The 21,288-nt window shown below is 43.6% G+C and overlaps 1 protein-coding gene across 2 annotated transcripts; it reads left to right on the top strand.

The window, feature by feature from the left end:
* Positions 1-807: 807 nt before the first annotated feature.
* rau lies at positions 808-20,537 on the top strand. Of its 2 annotated transcripts, NM_001298713.1 has the most exons (5): positions 808-1,318; positions 10,061-10,113; positions 18,699-18,881; positions 18,945-19,054; positions 19,127-20,537. In NM_001298713.1, the coding sequence occupies exons 3-5, from the start codon at positions 18,699-18,701 to the stop codon at positions 20,124-20,126; spliced, it is 1,293 nt and encodes a 430-aa protein (NP_001285642.1). In that variant the 5' UTR covers positions 808-1,318; positions 10,061-10,113; the 3' UTR covers positions 20,127-20,537. The 2 variants fall into 2 exon arrangements, with proteins under 2 accessions (NP_001285642.1, NP_608965.1); NM_135121.3 differs by lacking the exon at positions 10,061-10,113.
* The last annotated feature ends 751 nt before the right edge of the window (positions 20,538-21,288 follow it).

Here is a 21,288-nt window from a genome sequence, read left to right as displayed (position 1 = left end):
TACTATAGAAGGAGTCTTAAGGTCTACCTATTAAAAATGCATCAGCTTCATATTGATTGTTGTGGAAACTGTTAAGGTAGTACAGTTTTTGAATTTTCTTGTTGTTTAGTAACTAAATAAACTACTAATGCCGTTCTAGCGTGAACACATATATACATACGATTACTAGCTAAAGTCTTCTGCTTTGAAAACTCCCTGATTTATTACAAGTCCGTAAACTCTAGCCGTGCCTCGCCCTTCAACTTTGGTCATTTATGTAGCTCTGCCCAAGCCCATCCGGCGTCGCTCGACCGCGAATCCCCATCCCCAGATTTCCATGAGGAAACCCACATGCCGGCAAAGTCTAAGTCTGATTGGAAACCAGTTTTCCTCTCTCCGAAAAGAGCGAGCCGCAGACAGAACTAGTTCGCCCGCTCACTCGCCCACGAAGCGCCAACCCACACCCCCAGTGGCTCCATTATGAACGATTTGCGTTTTCCCAAAATCCATTCACCTAACATTCATACTATTCACATGGTATCAGATCAGCTTGGCTCATTTCAAGTTGAATTAAAGTCCCCTGTAGAAGATAAGAAGAGAGAGAATTTTATAGTCAGCTTAAAAAAATTAAATATTAGTTATCAAATTATTAAATAACTTGCTAACTGCAAGTATCTGCGTTGCTTTCCGCTGATCAAGCTAGCTATAGTTTTTTTCTGAGTGCAGAGAGGCGAGAGCGCGAGAGCCAGCTCACACACACATACAAAACAGGTATCTGAATGCGACTCCTCTCAGCGGGTTAGACCTCGCAGACGCTAGCCGTGCGGCTTCAGTGCGTCTGTAAACACTGCCGAGTGCGGTACTCAATCTACATTAGCTCCGCTCGAAAATTTCCAATTCTTAGTGAACTGGCTAACGGTAGCGAGCCTATTCGAACGAAAGTGAATGTGCGTCCAGATCTAAAATAAAATTGGTACGAAAGCCAAAGGAATATACATATGTACAAAAAGTGAACAAATTCGGATAGAAACTCAAAGTGCAACGCTAAAATAAAAATCAGTGCAGCTGCTTCCTGAGTGCACCTGTTTCCCCAGCAGGGAGCACGTACGCATACGCACCTTTGGATACGCGAAGAAATGCGAAGTGGCGTAGAGTGCTTGATAACTTAATGCCAAGCAGCCAAAGGGCCCTAAAAGCGGCAGCCGAAGAAAAACGACGCGACCTTGTCTTGTCTTCGCACTCCGGACTTCTTATACCGCCATCCATCAAAGTCTCGGGCCTTAAGGTCTTGGGATTACACACAAATCACATTTGGATACTACAAATCATACGCTAGAAGGTAAGCGCCCGATCGCTGGTCCAGTTTTCGCTCTTCATCTAGAAAGTTTGATTGCTAGACGAGATCTAGTTCGGTCGATTGGGTTTCTTCTCGCCTTGGCGAAAGTCCAGAATTTTCACAGCCCACTCTCCTGCACTCAATTATCGAATTGCGCGATTAGATCCAGACAGTTTCGCTGGCCAGAGGAGTTGATTGAACCCGCAACGGTAACCAAGCTGTTGGCCAGTCACTTCCTCCATTCCCGAGGTCATCTAGGGGGATTACAATGCAAATACGGAATTGCTGAGCATCATTGTCCGGTTCTTGGCCTCCGACAAGTGTACATCCGTGGATCTGCAACTCGACAATTTGCTCAGCATTTTTTTGAATTTTTATGCAAATATTTCAAACTTCCATTAGAGGGCCACACAGGCGGACATAAGACCTTCCCAGCTATTTTGGAAATGCATAAACATTTCATGTAAATTTCTTGGTCGAGTGACTCTCTTAATTAGTCGAGTTGCTTTGTTGGCCGATTATGAATGACACAAACTTTGGGTCTCGACCAAACATTTGATTTGATGCATATCTTGTAGATTTCTGTGAGAAAATCCGTCTCTGTTGTTTCAAGCTCAGATGAATGATATCACTCAGTTCGGTAACAATGCTCATTGGGGATTTTCGATTAACAATGCCCCCCAATCGGATACACATGTGTATCATTTCATTTGTCTTTGCTGTGCTTATTGTCAAACTCCTTAATGTCAATTCCACATAATATCATCTAATGAGGAGTTGCAATAATAAGTTAGCATTGTCCACCAGACGGCGGTGTAACCATGATTACGAGTGGGGAAAATCCCGATGTCCAAAAGCGGTTGGTTTTGATTATAAAATTGCTAGCCTGAGGTGGTGGTTACCATCACTTTCTCGCAATTTTCAACGCAACCGCAGAAAAGTATTGATATCGAATTAATTTCCTGTCCTCTCGCACACAGGAGTATTCGGTCTGGAGCATTGTTTTCCTGTGGACACTGAGGGGCTAAAGATTTCACATACCAAGCACGTAGCCTCAGACCGTTTGGCCCAACTTGTTGTCTTTGTTAGGTTCTATTTGGCTAATTAAAAATCAGGAAATGCACGAGTACAATACGCCCCAGAGGGCTCAACGTGCTGCGATCCCATCCTGAATTTCAGAAGACTACGTGAGAGAGGGATTACCTTTTTGGGCCTACCTGCTCGTGTGCTACTGTCAAGTGCGGTTTCCTTCAGTTTAGCGCCTTCTGCTTCGATTTCGGAACAGGTAGTACCACCAAATCTGTGCTTAACAGAAGTATCTTGTATTGGGCTGGATACGTGAGCCATGAAAGGATATTCGCCTCATTTAGTCTTCACATTGCACACACGTAGTACTTGCGAGGGGCGTTTTAAAAGGAAGTAGTTCTATTGATTAATCGATGGCAGGAAGTCGAGGGTGGTCTGCATCAGGGATCGTTTATCTTTCGCTGGAGATCTTGGCACTAACATCTCAATTCGCTTTTATAGTTTTTAGCCATTTTCTATCATATTTGTATTTAAGAGCTCCATTCCAGTGAATGGTTGAACAAACCATTTTGTATAATTTCCTCGGTAATTTATGCGTGGCTTTATAGCTTGAGGAAGTTGCTTGACTTCCATATACAGTTATGTACATTCAAGTCTATTGTTTCTTCATCTAACCAAAGACACACCCGCACTGGCAATAAAAAGACAATAGCATTTGTCAATCGACATAAATGTGCGCTAACCGGATTTTTGCGTACATATATGTAAAAGTTCTACTCTAAATTATTCCGGCTATAAAATAAAACAATTTATTTTACTGCAATTTTCCTAAGCTATTTTATTTTATTTCACACCCGAAGTCGTACATTCTCTTGTTGATTCTTAAATTGATTTACAATTTATTCGAGCGTTGGCAACACAATTTGATGTTGGAGCTTAGCATTCCGAAATATTCAAAATTCAATTGAAATGAATGCTGGCCCGAATCGGGGGTTTTTTTCGGTTATATATTATGCACTGCAGCCTCGTTTAACGTTTCTCGCTAACTCGGCTAAATTACAGCGAAAATCGTACTGAGTCAGCGGCTTCAAAATGGTAAATTCAATAAACAAGTTCAGCAGCGAAATGAAAAAATAATATACGACTTCTTTAATATAAATGATGGCACAAAGTCAGCAAAAAACTGGAAGTTGGCGCTTTTACTCGTGGTTTTTCTCTCAGCCGCTCTCGGTTGATATTTTTTTTTGTTGACACTTCGTTTTGTTAACAATTAATTAACAAAAAACCAAGGTACACAAAGCCTGTTAACTGTTTGTTTGCGCACGGCAACCTGTGAGATATGGTGGCGTAAAACAATTATAACGCCTTATGGCATCTGGTTTTCTCTAGCACTACAATGTATAATTCGAAACGATTAGGCATTGGGGAATTTGTGTGTTAAGTGATTCCGTATTGATTTGGCTTTCAGCGAAACTATGTAGTATTAGTCATAAGAAGCAAATTTGCATTGTAAATGGGTTACTGCGAAAAGAGCTTAGAGATTAAGTTGTACTGATGATCAGTCTTCTTATGATAGGAACATCTTGTCTTGGGAAATACCTTTCACATTTTAGTAGATTGTCCTAGATTAATATCCCTTTATTACATTATATAAGCGCAGGTGTCTTCGCTGATCCCCATACTTTGCTTTACGAGCAGAAAAAGTTCATCTGGAACTTTCTTCTGTCCAATTGAGTTTCTTCACCTCGCTTTTATCACTTTTTCCAGCAGTTCAGATGATCCATTAGGGTCAAAAGCTGGGTAACCTTTCGCTATGAACCGAGCAAAACCTCGTAAAACTTTCATTAGGCCGTAAATCTAGCTGCGAAATGTATCTCACAGTGGCCATCTTATCGGCTGGGAAATCGTTCTCGCCACTGACTTTCCACCAACACGTGCCTCTGTAATCCGCCCACCTGAATTGGCGACCGATTCTCACGCCTAAAAAGAAAAGCAAACTTACCACTTCAGTTCGCATTTGTGGCTGTGGATGTTGGCCCAAACCGCAAGTGATTTTGTTGCTGTTGACTTTGCAGTGGCCGGATGGTTCTGCGCCTCCGATTCCCAGCAGCTATCCTGGGACAGGAATTTGCTGGCTCGGACTCGGGCTTAATGCACTGTGGGAATGCGGAATGTTGGGAGTCCCAACAGTTGATTGACTCACCACTGCTGTGGGGATTCATTAACTGACCCTGCAAATGCAGCTTTTACTCGCCTTTAAAACGCTCGTAACCCCTCGATTCCCAGCTGGTTTTGACTACCTGGTAATCAATATGCGTGTAGCACCCATTCGACGGGGGCAAAAAGAGCTAAAGGCCGGAAACTCGCTGGATTAAAGCAAGTGAGGATTATACAAAAAAACAAAAAAAAACTCTGTGCTGAGCCACTGCAAAAAAAGACCAAAAAGCTTGCCCACTTTGGAGCTCTATTTGAGCGTTATTAATATCCGCACATCAGTCAGCGGCACAGCGGCTAAATACAAACACTTGGCCCAAAAGAAATCCAGGGCCCAAAAACCAGAGCGCTCGTATATAAAAAAAAAAACAACTACATTCTTCACACAATTGCACTCTTTGCACATCTCCTTTATTCCCTTCCGCTGGCCATGATAAATTAACCAAGCTAAAGGCCGTTGTGCCGCTCCAGCTGGACACTTGGCCACTTGGCCACTGGACGGGTGACAAGTTGACGTCTTTGTTGGCACATCATGCGCTCCGCAGGGTCTGCTGCAGGAAGCTCCATCGGATTCCCTCCCAGGCGACTTAATTGTGCGTTTGCAAATTTGTGTGAGAATCGGATTGGGTAACACCGCTGAACCTTTTGTTTTTGCCCGCTCTCTCTCCTTTCGGCCCGATTTTTTGGCAGCTCACAGTTTTCATTGATTGGCAGCAGCGCCGTTTTGATTTGTGCTTCACTTGCGCACTGGCACTTTTGAGATATTAACTTGCTGATACAAAACGAAACCGTTTGGTGCCTTGAACCTCAGCTACTGCTCCACAATTGCAAGTGAATCATATGAGTGTATATATACTCATTGCGCTTATCTTGCATCGTCTGAACTCTGAAATAGGAACAAGGCCTGCTGCATTCGCTTTCCCCGTAAGATAAACCATATATCTCGGAGGGTTCTTAATATAGAGGGCTGCTTAATATTAAAGCAACTTAATCGACACTCTAATAAACAAAACGAGGGGAGCGAAGCGCAGAAGAAATATGGAAAATATTAATTGTCGGCGCTTAAGTGGAAGCCTTCTCCTCCTCCATCTCCTCCAGCTTTCATCATATTTATGGAATATGCAAGAAAGAGTGGCATCAAAAATAAGTATTCCAGCCCCCGGTTGAGCGATATTCTGGTCTTCCAGCTCATAACTTCATTAGGGCGAGGCATGGTTCTTCACGGAATTTCGGTTTCTTTTGTATCTTTTAAAGTGGGCGAGCTGCAGATGCATCTGTGGTGGTTTTTTAAGGCCAGCCGCATTTATTTAATGATTAGTTTGGGCCTGTTGTGACTGGGGGAAGGCATTCAAGTGTGGGACAGTAATTTGTGTATTATTTTTAGCTGATTTATCCGAAACAAATGCGCAATTTGTGTGGGGTTGTGTTTGAAATCCCACCGAAGACAATGCAACGACCTTGCCTTGGATCACAAACAACGATTTCCACTGCGAAAAGCGCTTTTGTCTAGAATGGAAATTGGAATGCAATTTGGAAAAGCGCGCTTTTTATCTAAATAAGCGGCACGAAAACATTTTGTCGGTAGAAATCCATGTTGGAATTATTTATTGACAACCGCAAAAACTGGTGTACAATACCTGGCAGGCTTCCAGGAAAAATTCAAATAAAAAAAAAATACCTCTGGCTTTTTGTAATTGTGTAAAACAGCCAAGGCGGAATAAAAAAAGAACCACGCGCTTTTGCTCTGAATTTATAATTTCCGCAGAGAGCTGAAAGCTTTATGATATTTTTTAGAGTTTACCCACTCGATTTACTTTTTTTTTTGGTATATTTTAAATTTATGAGGCGGCAAGCGTTTTCAGTTTGCAGAGCGTTTGACGGGCGAGAAAGTCCATAAAATATGACAGGATTTTAACAGATTTATGAATCGCTATTTCTTTTCAATGAGCAAACGAAAAAATGCAGTGAATTATTTAAAACAGCATATGGGGTTAATTCAGTTGATCAGTAGGAGAATGCATAATTTCGAACATTTTAATTAAATTGAACAATATGCCCAACCGACTGCCACCGACTATCCGATGCTCTTTTTTTGCCGCTTTAATGGTAAATTCATCTAGGCCTTAAATAATCGATCCTTTTATTAAAACTCATTTTGCATCTGCAGCGAATCGTCCTCGAATTACCTCTCATTATCAAGAGAAAACCATTTATTTCCGTTTTTATTGCCTTGCAATATTCATTCAAGTGCCGAATAATTCTGTTCTACGGCGAAAATAAATCACATTAATGCGGCGGTATGAAAAATGCATAATTGATTAATTAATTGAACAACAATTGAGTTTAATTGAATGTCAAATCGAGATTTCCTCGCCACGCTGTTTATTGTGGTTTTCCCCGGATTGGCGCGCTGTTTTATATCATAAGTGCCACTGCCTACATACATATAGTCGTCTATAGCTTCCGACATGGCCAGGAAGATGTCAGGGGCATGCCGCATTAACGGTTAATACATCATCGCCGCCTGAAAGCCAACATACTTGCACTAAATACCGGCGTGGCAACTTTTTTACCTTGCTGCATACGAGCGATGCCAAGTCATTTTCCAGGCGTAATAGCGACAAAATTGCCGAGGCCAATCACCTTCAGCCACTTGTCCCAGCAGCTGCAAGTTCGACTTCCACCTCTGGTACTAACTTGGCCGCTGGATGCGACTAACAGCAGCGAAGTGCCAAGTCAAAGACCGACGGCAAAAGCTCCAACCTGCCCAACTGACTAAGATCTGTCGTCGAGCGCGGCTCGTGCTGCAGCGGCTAAGTCAAAGCGTGACAAATAGCCGATGGATGGAGATGTTCACTTCAGTACTCCCCCTTTCCCCACCGACAGACGAACTTAGTCAGAGGTTTACTTAGTCATAGGTCTAGACTTTAGAGCTAGTAGCGTGCCTTATCGTGCTTATTGACACCGCATCAAGATGATCTCTATGATCGTTTTGCCACTATAAGCTTTTGGTATGTCATATGAAATCAGTTTGGTATCATACAACTTCAATTCGTTGCCATATTTTTGTGGTAACAGAAGTGAACGTTTCGTACATTTCCCTAGACTGTTGTGATATGAAAAACCTGAATTATAAGAATAATTAGCTTGTTATGGTTTCAATGTCAAGGGAACGAATTTCAACTTGTTGCTGGGGTAGCATTAAATTGGCATTTACCTGAGAACAAAAGCCGATGATAATCGACAACAGAGATACCACAACATGGGAACAAATGGGAAAAATGTTTATATAGTTTGAGTAGTCGCACAACTCGAACAGAATCCATTAACTGGCTAAGTTGGACCTAATTTGGCCACATCTCGGATTCTGTTCAGCACAAGTAGAAGAACTGCGTCAAACAAATTTCATGGGTAATTTCATTAGTACTTGGCTGGCAAAAATGTTGCTCGGTCCTTTTGGGAATTCGGAAAACAGAAAACCAGTTTAGTTTTGGCTAGCAGTTACCCAGAAAAGCTGGCAAAAAGTCTACTAACGCAGCTTATGACCGGAGCTCATTAAAATACTGGAAAACTTACTATTTGGTTAGTTCGGCCCTCGAGCAATTCCCGACTTCTGGTAATTTATGGCCCCATGAATAGAATAGTTACACAAAACACATTTTCTGGGCACCAGACACAATCAGCTTCCTGTATGGCGTGGCCCACAATAAATGGAATGTCTGCGCTACAGACTCGAATACAAAGGAATTCGACCACTCATGCCGACAAATTTGTTAAGTTGACAATATATCGCTTACCAAACAGTTTTTGAACGGATCGTAAATTTCACCCGATTCGCCAGTGGAAAAATGGGTATAAAAAACTATTCGTGGACTACTTTTTGTGGCCACGACAGGAAGTGCCCCCAAGTGAATCAAGTGTGAGAGCGACTAATTGATAACTAAGAAAGGAATGAAATGAAATGAAATTACATGAAAGGGAAAATGATTGGTCACAATCCCTCGAAATCAGGCACTGCAAACAAACCATTATGAATCTTGACTAATGCGCCAGTTCAGCCAGCTCAAGAAGTCAGACCTTATAGGCCCGACCTGTCGGCCCGATCGACCCACACTCTTATCGTGGGCGATGCATCAACCTGAGGCTCTGACAACTAAGACCCTTTACCTAGAAAGATAAGCACACCTCTTTTCACACCTCCGGCTCGGCTTCGTTTGTTTTTCGAATTGTGGGCGTTGGCCTGAGACAAAGGTCGCACAATGCGAACTAAACGAATCTCGTTAGCAGCATCTGACCTCCGAACTTTGGCCATTCCAAGGATCCCAGGGAAGGCATGCTGCCCGGTGATGGAGCTGGTCCACATTCGAACCGGAAACGGCATACGGATCCAAACAAAACCGAAATCTGGAACGATAAAATAGGCATTTGCCTGTGGCACTCATTCAAATGGCTCCACAATCAAAGTGGCCGCCGAACCGGATTTTTGAATGACGGGAAAAACATCATCGAGACTTCCACATTTCCCCTCTGCCGCATTTTCCACATGTTGTGCACATGCACACGCACATGCACATGCACACGGAGATGCACACAACAGCTACCTGCTATTCCTATTCCTGCTACCTCTGGAGAACTCAGCTCAACAAAGGCAGCTGGGACCTGTCTCATTTTCTCATAGCGAAATTCCCACACTGCGCCGTCGCATCGCTATCTATGGATATGGATGTGCATTTGGATGCAGCGAAGGACTGCAAGTCAGCTGCCGGCTCAGCTTCCATTCGCCGTATCAAGTGAATCTCATGGATGCGAGTTGGCGTGGCCAAAGCATATGTGCGTGGCGAGATTGTTTTGCCGATGTGGCTCAGAACGCCGCGGCGTTCCCTGCATGCTGCATGCTGTTTTCTTTTTGTTGTTGCTGATTTTCCCATATGGTTTTTCATAATGCAAACCCAGTGGCAGCTGTCGCGTGGCCCTGGGAAACTGGCCAGGGAAACAGTTGCAGGTTGCACTTTGCATGGCGGACAGCCGTCCGATTGATTAATGGTGTGGGAAATAAATGCTCTCGAACACAACAATATTTAAAAGCTTAAGGTTCAGTACGCTAGACATTTCATTTTACTCGTAAAATTAATGCAATGTTCTTAAGCTTTAAGGCGCACATTAAGTACTTGCCACGGCAACTTGCCACCCCTTGGCTTTCAAAAGGGACTGTCAGGAATTCAACAATCTCGAGGAATTCTAAACCGAAAACGTTTCCTTTTACCTTAAGCCAAATTCTACTTTAAACATTAAATTACAAGTCATTACATTCCCCATTTGAAATAGAACATATTTTATATAACACCGTGTAGTTTGTAATTTGATATTTATTTAGGAAATACTGTGCGCTTGCGAAAGTTCCTGTCTTTTGTTTTTGCACCGACCTATACTTATTGCACAAACTTTTTCAACTTATCCAGGGATTCACTAACCGACTGTATTTTCCCAATTTCCTTTTCGTTACAGGTAAGCGCAGCTGGCAGTGTATTTTTTTATAAGGCGGGAAAACTATTTATAAGGTAACTTGAGCTGTGCTTAGCTGGCTTAGCAACAGGCCACTTGCGGAATGCCTGAAATGACAAGACAAATGAAAATTAATAGCTGAGATGGCGCAGACGAGTCCGATTCCCTCTTCCCCAGCCCCCCAGTCACATATTCCCTATTCCCATTTTTTTTTCTTGCCCCAGATTTCGCCCTAACTTGGGTTTTGCCCGGCTCCTTTGGCGGCTTGTTTGCCTTTCAGCCGAGGCTTTTTCCCTTGTGTGCGCCGGGTTCTTTGTTGGTTTTGTTCGCGGGTCGGTCCAAAAATTATATGCAAACCTCTGCCCCTGCGAATGTATTTTCAAAACACAGCTATGTATACTCGTTTTGCGTAATGCGACAGCGGTTGAAAGCGCTGTCCTCCTTTTAATAGTCTTGAATTCCTGAGCAAATAATTTGACGGCAAATAGTGCCCGATGCCAATGGCCAGAGAAAAAAAACCCGAAAAGGGAGCCCAGCTAAAGTGACAGTGAGATGCGGTGGACAGGGGACAGGGGACAAGGGCATTCGAGGTATTTGTCTTTTAAAGATATCTTTCGGTCATGCCATAAAACCGAATGCCTTTAACTTTAATTAGATAATTTGACAAGATGAGCTGCTTGCACTAAAATCAAATGGGAAATTTGTGGTAAATGAGGCTAAATGGCAGCCAACGACACATTCGACTGGAATTCAATTGGGTCTTGAAGTTAGAAAAGCATTTCTCTCATTCAGTTTTCTAATAGCCTAAATTGCAGGTGGTTCCGCATTCCCTAATGGGAGAACTAACAGTTAAATATGTATATTCCCCGCCATTGGCGTCTAATTGAATTTCCGTACTTCACGTGGCACAATTAATGTTTACACTTCCTGTTTTCCACACGCACCGAATCTACCAAAAACATTGAGTAGGACGGAAAGGAAATGAGTGTCGGCCTCCATTTTCCCGGTCCAACCAGAACCTTAGTTTGTTTTCACGGCAGCGTGTGTCGGTGTTTGGCTAAAAATCTAAAAAAAAAAAACCTAACCACATGGTACAACATGATATTAATACTTGTCCTTCTGACTACTCTTTTAATGTTGACAAATCCAGGAGCTCTCAGCTAGATCGCATGTTGTTAAAGGATCCATCTTCGACCTCATCTAATATACAACTCACCCAGAAGTAAGATGTATCACTTTGCTTAAATTTTTCGCTTAGTGGCGAAAGAGTGGCGGAAGAAATGTAGGACTTTCTGGGTGTTGTGGCCGGAATGATGCAGCCACATTCACATCCTCATCCACAGTCACACCCTCACCCACACCAGTGACAATTGTTGGTACGTGCTGAAGGATACGTCAATTTGAGGAATTTTCGCATTCAGCAGAAAGGCAAAGGACGAGCCAGTACTATATATGGGATGTCTCCAGCAGAAGTGCCGACTCCGAGGAGTCCAATTATCCCGCCTCTGATTGCTGTACCAAATGTACAATCAAATCAGCATTTCCTCCAACCAGTTCGGTCCACAGTCGAGTAAATATAGACCACAAGACCACAATTTATATATACATATATCCAGCATTATTTAGCATAACGATGGAATTTGCTGTTTTTCCAAGCCGGCTACCGGATGTCAAATGCATTTCGAACCAGTTTCCAGCATAAGCGACGCAAAAACCATCGTCGTCGCAGCGGCAGCTATAAATCATATCGAAAAGAATTTATGCAGCAGGCAAATTCCTTCGCTTGCAACACGTTTCCACTCAACAGGTTGGATGCGAGCATCCAGCGGAAGTGGCTGGAAAACGCTTCGAGTCGCGCCTTCTATCCGCTCCTGTTCTGTCCCCAGTCCCCTGTCCTCTCGTCTCTTAATGATTGGGAAGTGGCCTTTCAATTCAAATTCCACATGCACTTCCTGTTTGCTGCGTCTAGGATGTGCACTGCGTTTCGAAAAACTCGCTGTGCTTAAATGATTGGCTGTTAGAGTTAACACTATCTGAGTAGATAAGAAGATACACTTATATGGGTTTAGATAATTAATCGAATCATACGGATTCTTAAATCCCCTAAAGCAGAAGCATATAATAATAGGTTTCATTGCCTGCAGTCAAATTCATTCATTTCGAAAGATAAACATGATTTATCACTGCATATTTTTATACACTTTGATTAGGAATTTAAAGTTCCTAGTCGCTTTTATTGCATGTGCTTGCAATGCTATTAATTGCATTGAAATTTATAAGCGGCATAACTTAGTCTACTGAAAATCATATGCAATTATCAGCGTGGCTCTAAATCTTCTCTTCTACGCCCATACATCGCATATGCTGCGAGCTGAATTTATGGGGGCTCCAAAACTTTTCGCTCTAAGGTATGCAATGGCGAATTGGACGCCATGTGTGTGTGTGTGTGTGTGTCTGTGCATATGTGTGCTCTGTGTCTGTGTGTGGCTGTGGATGTGAGAGCAAACTCCACGTGCTTCTGGAGGTGTGTGCCAATGCTCGACTGCATTCGATTCAATTTCATAGTTGATTCTCTCACCTACGCAAAATTTACGACACTTTTAAAATGTGCAATTTATGAACGGAAGGAAGGAAGGAAAGATCCAGGACTTCGCATGTGTGTGTGTTCTGGCCTCCCGCATCCTTGCCTTAAAAATAAGGGAAAACTGCTGTGCTAAAATTGTAATTCGGGCATTGTATAAGTTGCCTTTTCGGTTTCACTTGAAAATGATTTACAAAAGCATGACTAACGAAGTTTGCACAGCAAACAATGGCGCATACGAAGAACGGCGAACAATGTAGTAATTCCACAGGCTTAAATGGAGTTGCACGATCTAGAGTAGGGCTTTTAATCTAACCGTTCATTACTTTGGTCAAGAATTAACCGAATTGCAAAAAGAACAACATTCCTGGCTACGATACGATTTCACCCAACTGGGAAATCTGGCTTGATGAAAGAGTCAGTTGTTCGTTTGGCAAGGGAATGACCCATATAATTATCGATTTGGGTGCGAATTGCGAACCAAATGCCGCAATGTATGCAAATGATGAGGTGACAAAGACGCTGCAAATGCCGCATCTACTGATGTCACTCTGCTGTTAGTTGACCACAAATTTTTAACACTTTCGCCGGATGCAACATGCAGAGGGTCTAATGGAAAATTGGAAGCCCAAAAGTATGCTCTAAATAATTGGAAATTATTTCAGCTGTCACTGTGATGATGTCGCCGTTTCCGCTTCCTGTCCGCTTGCGTGTGTGTGTGTGTGTGCGTCTGTGTGATTGTCTGTGCGAGCTTTGACATGGGGACGCATCCGCATGGGTCCTTGAACAAATGCTCTTCCCGCCGGGCACTGCAGCTTACCTCTCACTTTATGCTTACATAATTTCCAAAACATAATTTCCCCGTACGCTCATGGAGGGGCCTGCTGGCATGTTAATCTACCAGCTCTTGTTTTGCATAATAACTGGGCGGGTAGTTGGGTAGTTAGGAACCTGTGTTCTCCAAAGGACGTCGCTTAAATATGCTGAAATGGCGCCCCAGGCCGAGCATGTTGTTGCTGTGAAAGACGCGAAGTGATGATACAAATTGGTCGAAGGCAACGACGAAAAATATAGGAAACCCAAATGCATAATAGTTAGAATCGGAAAGTAGAATAGTCGCCTTTGATTTCATATGGAAATGCAGCTCAGGATTAAATAAAAAAATAGTTTCCAAAATATTCTCTGCCTAAACTTCTTTAGGATATCATATAGAATCGGATAGGATAGCATAGGATATCAAATTGAGCTGAAGCGTTTAAATAAGTTATTCCAGGATGCAAATATTTTCGCCTAGTGTGGTCCTGTATGAAAAATGAAGGATGTTTAATTCCCCGCATCGTGATAACTTGCAACCACAACTGGTCTTTGTTGTTAGAGCTACTCTTAATTTCGCTTCATGCTCGACTGGCGCCCTTTTTGCCCTTTTGACTCTATTTTGAGCGGCATCCTTGATGCAGCACCTGCATACCGCATTCCACATCCTGCATCCAGCATCCAGCATCCAGCATCCTGCATTACCCATTTAGTTTCTCTTGAAGTCCGAGCCAGTTCTTGGTTACCCGGCTAACATTTTAATGAGGAACGCCCCGCTTGGTGTAATGCGTTTTTAACGCTTTTGTGTTGAAAAAGAAACAAAAGGCGCTACAGCATAAGTAAAACAAAGCCAAATCTGCCCGTTCGCCAATTAACGGCTTAAAGGAATCGGCCCGGAAATTAACCTTCTACCCTGAAATACGGTCGGGACGGGCAAAAGTTGATTAAAAGTGAAATTTAATTTTGATATTGTTGTTTGACTTTTTGCGTTGCCCCGCCACGGCGCCCTTTACTATGCAACACTTTTTTTTTACAGTTTTGTACATTCTTTACATTTTTAATGGCATGAAAAAATGGTTGGCTAAGCGGCTTACAAAGCCGAGCGGAAGGCAATAAAAAATGGTTAAGGAGCGGCTTTATGCCACCGAAGATAAATAAATACACCGCTTAAGCATTGCATTATAAATGGTAGTGAGACATAGCGAGAGTTTTCAAACTAATTTGTTCAGCCACTTTTTGCGGCTTTTATTTTATGGTGGCACTGCGAAAATCGTTTGCGCCATTTTTTTTTATCCCAGCTCTGTTTTTGTTAATTGGCCTGAGTGAACATATTTCATGTTTTTTTTTTTGTCGTTTACCATTTGAATTAAATCAGAACAACTAAATCAGAACTTTCAATTCTACCATTTAATTTTGCTACTTAGCGGTTAGCCATAAAGCTATTATCCCACAACCGGCTACAAATGCTACAAAAATATAACCGAAGTTTCCAATCTGGCTGCGCATAAATTAACCGTAAAGCGAAACACCGAAAATCACTCAACTAAGAATCCGCTAAGTAAATGAAAAAAGAAAATCTGTGGAAATGCTTCGCTGCCCATCGAGGCAAACGGAGCTAGAACATTGTGGCCCAAAGTGGGTACATCCGAAAGGGCCACTGCCAATAAACAATTTGCCATTAAAACGGTCAACTTAATTGACTTTTGCAAGTCAATTTCATTAATTACATTTGGCAAAAAAAAAAAAGAATCAAACGCGATTTATTATCGAAAGCATATTCACCCATACCATCTGAATTTCCTGCCATATGGCAGATGCATCAAATATGCAAGTAGGCTCACACACATGTGTAAAATCAGGTTGTTTAAATATTTACTTCTGTCATTTTTCAGTCAGTTTTGCAGTCAAACCAGTTGCCAGGTACATTTTATTTGCCGGTTTGATTTCATTTTCATCGGGAACTATTTGCATTCGAACGCTGCACTTTATAAATCTTCATTAAATTGCCAACCGTTGAGTTAATACGACGGCACATAATTAACAGCTGACATCTCTATGAAAATGTTATGATAACACATGCGTGGTGTGTTTGCTTTGATTTCAGCAAACTTTTTGCCAGAGCTCTGCTGCATACTATCCTGTTTCCTTAGGCCCTTTTAAAGAGTGCCATTTTTCACTATCCTGGCAATTCTTGGTCCTTACCAGCCCGACAATGGAGGGGAATGGCCACATTTGGCAAATGCTACGAGCCTGTCGTCGTTTGTCTCGCATCCATCCATTCATCCATTCATCTATTCATCCGACCTCTCGGCTCCCGTCTTTGATTAATAAAGAAAACGTAACATGGCAGTCAAATCTTATCAGACACGTCAGCCGAGTTATTCAGAGAATCCCCGTGCCTTTTTCGCACTTAAAGTATCTTTCCTTGTTCTTTGGCAACGAAAAGTATCCTTGGTCTCGGCAATTCCTTCAGACCCTTGCCGACTTATTTTTGGTCCCTTTTTCTAGTCTGCTGGCCATGAAAGTACGAGTATTTGCTTGTTCCCAGCGCTGCTGTTGTAATTCAATCAATAATCCTTTTGGTCGTTTGCCTCTCGAATGTGTGAAAATGACAAAGGACACGGCCCCTGCGCCGATAAACTTTCAAATATATAACTACAAAGTTTGTGCTTTTCAGCAACAAGTTCAAGGACATTGATTCCATGTTGAATGTCAGGGTAGCAGGCTTTATGACTCTTGATGCGGAAAGGCCCTGCTAGAAGTGCCGGTTAGATATGGATACGTGAGTATCCACTTTCACCGATTGCTTTCTGCTTAAAGCCCAAAAAACACGATCCATATATGAATGCAATATCATTTAAGGCAGTTCGAGAGCGGTACTTTCATTTAATATCAATCTGTATGAATGCGAAAATATTTGTCTGTGCCAAAAGTAGCAAGAACTTTTCAGCCGTGTGCGATGCTGTCATCTCCTTGGAGGGAAGCGTTTACGATTTCCTCGCCAAGAAGTTGAAATTAAAACATTCCTCGCAAGTTGGAGCATCTTTCAGCATCCGACTCACTCCCGTCTGCAGCTGCTTTTTATTGCTTCTTTTGTTTCTTGCCAGCAGTTGTAAGTTCTGTAATGTCTGTCTGGCAGTTACTTACTTACTGCTCCGTCTCGCTCTGTGTCTCCTGCGATACTGTGTTCTCCTTGTGGAATTTATGCGACTTTTTCAGCACTTTAAGGGTCGACTCAAGTGGGCGTGGCACCTTCAGGCGCTGCTATCGATGGCATAATTGGAAAAGTTCGGGGACACAGTGTCTCAGTTAAAACCCAATGAGAGAGGTCAGTCCTAGTTGTTCCGCAGTGATGGCTATAAATCTTTAACTAATATCCACTTACAAGGCTTTCTTTGCCACCTCAATCCAGATGCCATTAACATTTTGTGCCTGCCCACCAGGAATCGCCATCTTCCATCACCTTGATCCTTGTTCCTTTTCTTTCAACTTATGTGCCGTGTCCAGAGTGTCCTGAAATTGTTATGCGAATTTCTAATTCAATTTCACATAAAATATATATTCTTGATTTCCTTCTGTCACTTTTACTCGTCTTCAACTTTGCAACTTTATTGGATTTGTTTTTATTATTTTCGGATTTTTTTTTTTTTTGGGGATCGGAATTGGTTGATTTGCAATTGGAGACAGCAAAGTGCTTTTCACTGACCCTCAATTCGCTCTTTTTTATGCAACCTTATAATCTCGTGGGGTTTGGATAACGTTTGTATCTCTGCAGTTAAGAAACTGTCTGCTTTGAATGATAACGAAAATAAGTTTTTAACAACAATTGGCTTCTATAAAATTGATGTGTACTTCTATTGTCGTCTGACGCTTGGATGCGACTTTCAACTTTATGTAGTTTTTATGAGATTTTCCCAGAACTCGCGATTAAGATGAAGTAGGCGGGCTGGAGAGTTCAATTTTGCCGTGACCCAAGCGGCAACTTGGCGTGAAATTCTGCAACATTAGCCGCTAATTGCGGGAACAGCAGACGCCACCACTTGAGCGCTCTTACTGCCCCCCTTAGTGCCACCAAATCCCCGCCAGTCGCAATTCGCAGTTTGTATTGCTCCAGCGGTCCGCTGCGGTTCACTTGCTCCAGCGACTGCGACTGGCGGGTCCGGTTCTAATTAATGGTGGATGAGATGTGAGGCCAGCAATCATGGCTGCGAGCTTCCCAAACTTTTCACATTTCAATTAAATATGGCTCGGTTCCATATTAATGCATACTTGCAAATTTCCTGGCACGCAATGAGAACGAGACGCCCACCCAATATAGTGAATTGTGTATATATGTATTTATAGGAAAGTATATGGAAATTAAGAGAGAGCTCGATGGGGATTGCATAACCGGATGTTGGACCAGGGCTATCCCAGCAACTTCCGCTTGCAATTGCCTCACAATGCGGCACGCCTCGAATGAATCTCAATGCCTCGCTGGCTGGGGATCTCTGAACGGAGGGTAAAACAACGGTATTGAGTAGGGTCGCGGATCGGGGCCTCTAGGTTTCAGGGCTTTCAATCAAATGTCAGGCGGCAATTTTACCCGATGCACGGCCCATTTCGTTCATTCATGCCTCATTGTCACCGCCATGGAGAGTGCAGTGATGTGAGGCTGCGAGACTGGGAACCCTTTATTAATTTCACTTCATCATCCCTCTGTTTTATCACTCCCACCAGCCCTCTGCAATCCCTTTGAGAGCTGCTTCGGCTGAGGACACTCTCTCCTCAATGTCTTTCCCCTCATTTACATGCCTCAATGAGCGTTGACGGCTGCCTGAAAGTGGCTGCATTCATTGGGGGGATTGAACAAAGTTGCCCTACAGAGCCCCCATATTTGCCTGCACGGCGAGTAAATCATATTCATGGTGCATACTAAAATTTTATAGGCGATTTATCGAGGGATTTTACGAGTATATTTAATAATTTCCTCCTTAAAAAGGAAGTATTTTATTATCTTTTTATTATATTCTCATACTTCAATATAAAGATTTAAATATTATATCATCTATGGCTGTTCAAGCTGCTTTAATTTTTCCCTGTGTACTTCCCATCTAAAAAAAAAAACCGGATGCGGCCACTTCATTTAGAGTAGCAAGTGCTCTCCGAGTTTTCCAGGAAGCATTCATAATGAATAAGACAAAAGTTCGGGGTATCCGCAAACTATATGACTAACCCGCATTCTCTTTTCCCATCCTCCCCTTGCAGATGCTGAAGCACGTGCAAATCTCGCCGCTGCGAAATCGATCCGATTCGGTGTCCCTTCGCTCCTCCAGCCACGCCTCCTCGTGCGCCAGCTCCATGTGCGGCAGTCCGGAGCCTCCGGCGGAGCTGCAGAGAACACCCTCGAGGGCCTCCAGTTACTCCAGCCTCAACGAGCAGCTGCCACAGGTGAGTCCGACAAGGAAAAGCTCTTGGCGAACCCATCACTCATGCGACATTTCCCGCCCACAGACCACAATCAAGGTGTACACAAACTGCCTGAAGATCGACATCGAGTACAAGACCCTTGGAATCCAGTGGGACACTACAAGCAAGGAGGTTATTGGCCAGCTGCTAAGACGGTAAGCGAATTGTTGTGGTTCGCCGTCGCTGGACAGCAATTTAATTCGATTTAAATTGAAATTTGATTGCAGCCTCAAGATGCGACATCGCGATCCACGCCTGTTCTACCTATCCATGGAGGTAGCTGTGCGTCGGGCTGGAGTGAAGACCATCTTGGTGCTGGACGACGACACCCGGCCGGCCATCATGCAGGCCTGTCATCCGAAGGGCGAGTCCCGATTCTGTCTGCAGCTAAAACCAGGTGGCCTGATCCGCGTCCACACCTCCGCGCTGCAGCCCAGCTCTCAGTACAAGTCGCTGGTCATCAGCGAGGAGACCACCTGTGACGAGCTGCTGCACCTGCTCCTCGGCTGTTACAGTTCACCCGAGCCGGTCGAGAACTTCTCGCTGTACGAGGTGTGTCCCGGCCAGGAGTGTCAGCGAAAATTGCACCCGGACGACCTTCCACTGCGCACTCAGATGGAGCGGATGAAGCGGGGCGAAGGCTGTCACTTCCTGGTGCGCCGAACGCCCAATTACGCACGCCGGCGCCAGCTGTTGGCCAACCTAAACGAGGCAATTGGACAGGCCGCGGAGGCGGCAGAGGATGCAACCAGTCTCCTGGAGCTCTCCTTGGAGTCGGATCTGTCGCTCTCCGAGGATCTGCGAAGCTGCAGCAGCAGCGAGGATGCCGAGGATGAAGACGAGTGTGCTAGCAGTTCTGGCTCCTCGGATAATTCCACAGAATGTGCCCTACGCCGGGACTTTTACGTCCACACCACGCCCGCAGCTCCTGCTCCAGTTGTGCCCCAAGTGGCGGTGTCCGTGTCACCCGCCCGAGTCTACAGCCCCGTGTACAACATACGCGAGATTCGAACCGCCTCGCACTCCTTCTCCTCGCTGGGGAAGGACAAGAAGCTGCTTGACATCCACATGAACGCCCGCTTTGCGTCCGGAGGAGTCTACGGCAGACTTATGCCTGTGGCGGAGACGGAGACCCAGGACATGAACGGCAATACCAGTACCAAACTCACGGCGGAGGCCGTCAACAACAACCCGGCCAAGGGACTGGGACACTTTGTCTACCTGTAGCGATTGGGTCAGTGGGAGTGGAACCTGTACAAAGGACGAGTATGCCACTAGGATCGTCTGATGAGACCCAAAAATTAGAAAAGAAATCGAGTACCGTTTGGACCAAAGATGCATTTGTAGTTTAAGCCGTTAGAGTGGGAAATGTAAATAGGAAATATGCCTGCGAGTAATGTATCCTAAGATTAGTTACGATTAGTTTAGTTTTTCCTTACGCTACAAAAGATACTTTGTCCCTAGTGTAATGCAAAGAAACCATCTGCTAACAATCCCAAATGAAAGGAGTCTATAGCTTAACGCTTTAGTCCCGCAACTAAAGCTTCGATAAGAGTATGAATCTGAATAGCTTGTGGCTAACATTCGTGTAAAAACCAAAAGATATTGTAATAATAAGAACTAATTATGTACAACCTGACCACACATCTCGTTCAATTCAATGGGAAGCCGTGAAGTGGGCGAATTGCCACTCACCTGGATTATGTCTCCGGTTCCTTTTAATTGTATTTAAATCAAGTTAAACACGTGAACGCCACGGCAAACGTCCATATAAATAGGCCGCAATTAATGCAGCCAACCACGCAATTTGTATTTCGGCGAATGGACGGGACCGGTCCGGGTTCGGGTCCTGGTCCTGGTAGGTATTTTCACCCTCCGCCTCCGTTCCGCTGGCAGCTTACGGCGAATGATTTATGCTGCGTATGCGTAATTTTCAGAGCCATAAGCTTTTCTCTTTTAAATGAGCTTACTTTACATAATGATCGAAGGGTTTTTTTTTTCGTTTTTGTCATAAGGAATGACTTTTCGAGGGCCGTCGGCCGGAACTGCCATTTATCGAACCGAGTCGCCTGGCCCTTTTACTAATTTATTAACAACGGGTCGCTCTCGGGTAAGATTAAAAATCAACAAATTTTCCAATCACATCCAGTTTGCTGCATCCTAAAATAATAGCTTGACCTAAGTTGGAAAAATCCTTTTAGAACGGCAGAAAAGGGTTTTGCTACTCAAATTGAAAAGCTGAGCCGAGAGTTTTGTTTTGTTTTCGCCTGCTCATTTAGCAGAACTTTAAATCTGAGACTTGTATCTAAATTGAATTGCGAAAGGACTCATGAAAAATGCAAACCGAGTCCAGTCGGAAACGGCTGTGCAAACGGAAGCGGAAATGCTA

Source organism: Drosophila melanogaster, chromosome 2L, assembly GCF_000001215.4.
Source record: "Drosophila melanogaster chromosome 2L".
NCBI lineage: Eukaryota > Metazoa > Arthropoda > Insecta > Diptera > Drosophilidae > Drosophila > Drosophila melanogaster.
Note: the sequence above shows the minus strand (reverse complement) of the source record. Positions and strands in the feature narration are given on the sequence as shown.